Source organism: Tetrao urogallus (assembly GCF_951394365.1).
Source record: "Tetrao urogallus genome assembly, chromosome: 1".
In the NCBI taxonomy this organism is placed as follows: domain Eukaryota; kingdom Metazoa; phylum Chordata; class Aves; order Galliformes; family Phasianidae; genus Tetrao; species Tetrao urogallus.
Genome location: NC_136813.1, coordinates 23,707,171 through 23,711,086, shown reverse-complemented (window position 1 = coordinate 23,711,086; position 3,916 = coordinate 23,707,171). Strand labels below are relative to the sequence as shown.

The 3,916-nt window shown below is 40.9% G+C and overlaps 1 protein-coding gene across 1 annotated transcript; it reads right to left on the bottom strand.

Moving 5' to 3' along the window:
• Positions 1 to 3,243: 3,243 nt before the first annotated feature.
• Positions 3,244 to 3,567, bottom strand: SERTM1 (serine rich and transmembrane domain containing 1; the record flags this gene model as incomplete). Its single annotated transcript, XM_079542107.1, has 1 exon — positions 3,244 to 3,567. The coding sequence occupies one exon, from the start codon at positions 3,565 to 3,567 to the stop codon at positions 3,244 to 3,246; it is 324 nt and encodes a 107-aa protein (XP_079398233.1).
• Between the last annotated feature and the right edge of the window lie 349 nt (positions 3,568 to 3,916).

Here is a 3,916-nt window from a genome sequence, read left to right as displayed (position 1 = left end):
CCTAGTCCCAGCCTGGGGCAGCATCTTGGGCCTGTTTGATTTCCCTGTTGATTTCAGGTTGGACTAGATGATCTTTAAGGGTCCCTTCTAACTCAAACAATTCTATGATTCTGTGATGATTCTGTGAGTGCAGTCTGGCTGCATCCCATAATACATTTAGGGTACACGAGCTTAAAGCCTGCTCTACCATATGCCAAGGACATAGGCAAGGTCAAGCCTATGTTTCATAGAGTGTCCAAGCATGCAAGCATGAGAAGGGCATTCAGCTCTGGGCACAGCTGGGCTGTGCTTCTGTGTTTCCTTAGGCAGCTGTGACAGATGCAGCCAAAATAGTCCCACCACAGAGAATGAGATGTGCATGGGCTCTGTAAATATCCTTCCCACACAGATGTCTTTCCCAGTGGTATCACTGAAAACAAGACTCTGAAGGGATGAAAATCAATTGCAGAGCATCATGATGGTCCATGGGCATCATCCTTATCAGAGCACCACAGGATCAGAAGGCAAAAGAAGAGGGCTAATACCATATTGTGTGGAAGGAGGACAAGAATCGTTTACATGGTAAAAGATATTTGTAGGAAAACTAGGCAATAGTTTAAGCTTACAGAGGAAAATCAGGAAAATCTTTCAGAGCACTACTGAGATGTGCCTGGCTTCCCATCCTTCCTTCCCTGAGCCTTCTGTTCTCCAGGTGAACAGTCCCAGCTCTCTCAGCCTCTCCTCATAGAAGGTGTTTCAGTCCTTTAATTAGCCTAATGGCTCTTTGCTGGGCTTGCTCCAGGAAACCCACATCTTTCTGGTGTTGAGGAGCTCAGAACTGGAGCCAGCACTGCAGGTTTTTTTTGCCATTGTCTTCCTTGAACAGCTAACAGCATTCCTACTAATGCAGCCCAGGGTGCTCTTGGCCTTCTCTGCAGCAACTGTGCATTGCTAGCCCAGGTGCCAGTTGGGTGTCCACAAGGATCAACGGGCAACTCTCTGCAGGGCTGAAAAATAATTTTTGCTCTCATGCAGTTTGACTATAGCTCACTGAACAAAGCCAGTGGTGTTCAAGAGTCTGTATTTAATAGTAAGTATCTGTGCATCCGTAAGCATAAGCTGATAAAAAGAACATTACCACTGGGAATAAATACCCAACTCAGATGGCGTTCTCATCTCTGGTTTTGATTCAGTTCCTGCATTTGCAGTAAAGGAAGCAACAGTTTTACAGAGGATAGCTGAATGACTGCCTGTCTGCGTTTAAAGTTCATTTATTTTTATCTCCAAGTTAACACACAAATGCATTCTGTTACAGATTTGGGATTTTGAACAGTTTTCAGAATGGCAATAATCTTTGCTGATCACTTTTCAATACTACAGTCTTTTTCCCAGGCCTACCATCAATTACAGTGAAAAGTAACCTACAAGGAATTTTTGTCCAGACGAATAAAATATTTGAGAGCCAAAATTTATAAAAACAGTTTTTCTCAGAGCTCCTGTGGCCTTAATTTATCTCTTGGTCAGTAAGTCCATTGTCCTTTGTAAGGAGCTAATCAACACCATGATCAATTAACAATTACCCACATACTGCAGGTTCACTTTGAAAAACTGAAAGCAGCAACTCTAACACTATTTGCACGTTGTTTGGCATTGAACAGCTGTGTTTTTAATGACTGTATTTACACTGAAGTTTCCAAATTTCTCTTTTAAAGACTGCGTGGTTAATGTGTCTTGTTGATGACCCAGAGCTGTACACGCTCTTACCCCAGGAACAGATACAGCAGTGGCATTTCCACAGCCTTCCTCTGATCTCTCCAGTGACTGTCATGGTGCCATCAGAGGAGCATTTGCATGGATCTGAATGGCAGGACTAGGCTATCCTCACACACAGCAATCAGGCCAGCAAGGAATAACACAGCATAGCATGGGGCTGCAATCCTGGTAGATCACATTTGGCATGTTAGTAATTTTTCTGATAATTTGATTTAATTCACAGCTGGTTCCAGGCTCTTGTTCACAATAATGCTCTTTATCTGACTGCAAAAACTGAGTGCTAACTTATATTGCAGGCAAAGGGGACCATAACCCAGACTACAGCATAGCAAAAAGGAGCAGGGTTGGGAAAGGTCATCCATCTCTGGCCTTTCCTTAAGCTCATGGAGAAAAGGAGCAGAGCCACTGCCTTTCTCCTTCCTAACTCTTCCAACCCTCTGCAAGGACATGATGCACCTCTTTATTGTCAAAGCTCAGATCTGCCTATGAATGGAACATCTCGTGTCCCCCCTCCACCCCAGTGTGCATGTGTGAAATATAAGGCAAAGTCCACTCCAGTAAACCCTCACCAGACCAAATAATTTCCATTCCTGCTGGCTTTGCAAACATCTTGTGCCTAAAGAAAGGATAGTTCCAGGAGCTATTTAGCTACTAGCTACAGTCACAGTATATGGATCTCCTAAAAGAAGCCATTGGTTTGTACTGGTACCCAGTACCAATAGGATGCACAATCAGCACAGGAGTTTTGTGAGATGTGTGATTCCGAAGCAAAAGCTGCCCCCCAGAGGAATAAATCGTTAGGCAAATTATTTGCAGTGTAGTCCAAAAATACCTCTACACATTCAGCAATGACCATAGTTATTGTAGTTGCTTTACTAATTTAACCAAAGATTTCAGAGATTTAAAAACTGAAATACAGACAACTTTATCCAGAATGATTTGGAAGTACAAATAAATAAATGTAACATTCTTCAGGAGATGGATTTTAGTTGCATTCAATAAACACCAATAAATACTGAAAAAGACAAGAAAAACAAAAAAGGAAACAATGTCAACAACTTTAAGTTGTCCCACAAACTATATTGATAATTTAAGCTCATTTTTGTTACTTTTGCAATAGAGATTTCATCCTTTTCTAATTAAAAAAGGAAAAACAGCGTATTATTAATACAAAACCAGGAAAGGGGCTACAACTAGAGCAGAAAAAAATGACACATCTACTTAGAACCATATTACAGTTTGGCAGGAATACTCCTAATGAACACCACGTATGTGTGAGAAAAAGCATTGCAATTACAGGCATGAAACAATGATTAAGAGTCATTATCCAAAATGCAAATCAACATTAGTAAAAGGGAAAATGAAGACTAGAAGTAAACTTTAAATGCCACCTTTTCATCATTGTCTCCTAAGGCAAATGTTGCATGCACTACCTCCCCTAGAAACTAGACAAAGCTTCTCCATGCCCTATATATTCCCTTTCATTTAGTTTCATGAAGAAAGGTTTGAAAGAGCAGACCGCTGGGAAGAAATACTACAGACTTCTAAATTAGTGAAAGAACTTCCAGCATCACTGTTATATTCTGGGTATGAGGAACTGGAAGAAATTATGTTTTTCAGCCTCTGAAGTGCAATGATCAATAGCAAAAGGAGGAAAGCTAAGAGACTGAGGAATATAGAAACATAGACGTAGACGTTGGATAAACGGCCAGCTGATGAATCCACAGATGTTGAAAGCGACGTGGGATATAGCTCCAGGAAAGTCCCATTTTCCATGTTTCCTACAAAACCAGATGAGGGGTCGGGTTCCGACATTTTGGGGTTTGTGTTTTAACAATCACCACAGATCTTGTATTCAGAGGCAGTTTTAGCAGCATAACAAGGGGCTTGTTTTAGATGAGCACTTTTCCATCACAGCAAAGAGGTAACAGTTCAACCAGCACTCAGATCTTTACTGCTCAAGCCCAGGGCAAAGGAATAGTGTGTTCTTCAGAACTGCAAGGGAAAAAAAAAAAGGTAAGATTAATTTACTAGCTAATGTTATTTAATGTGTACCTGAAACAATCCAGTTCTCAAGAGTTGCAATTCTGGAGGCATTACTTAACTACTGTTTCCATTTGCCAAAATACAGGAATAAAGATAAATCCTATAAAATTGATTCTTT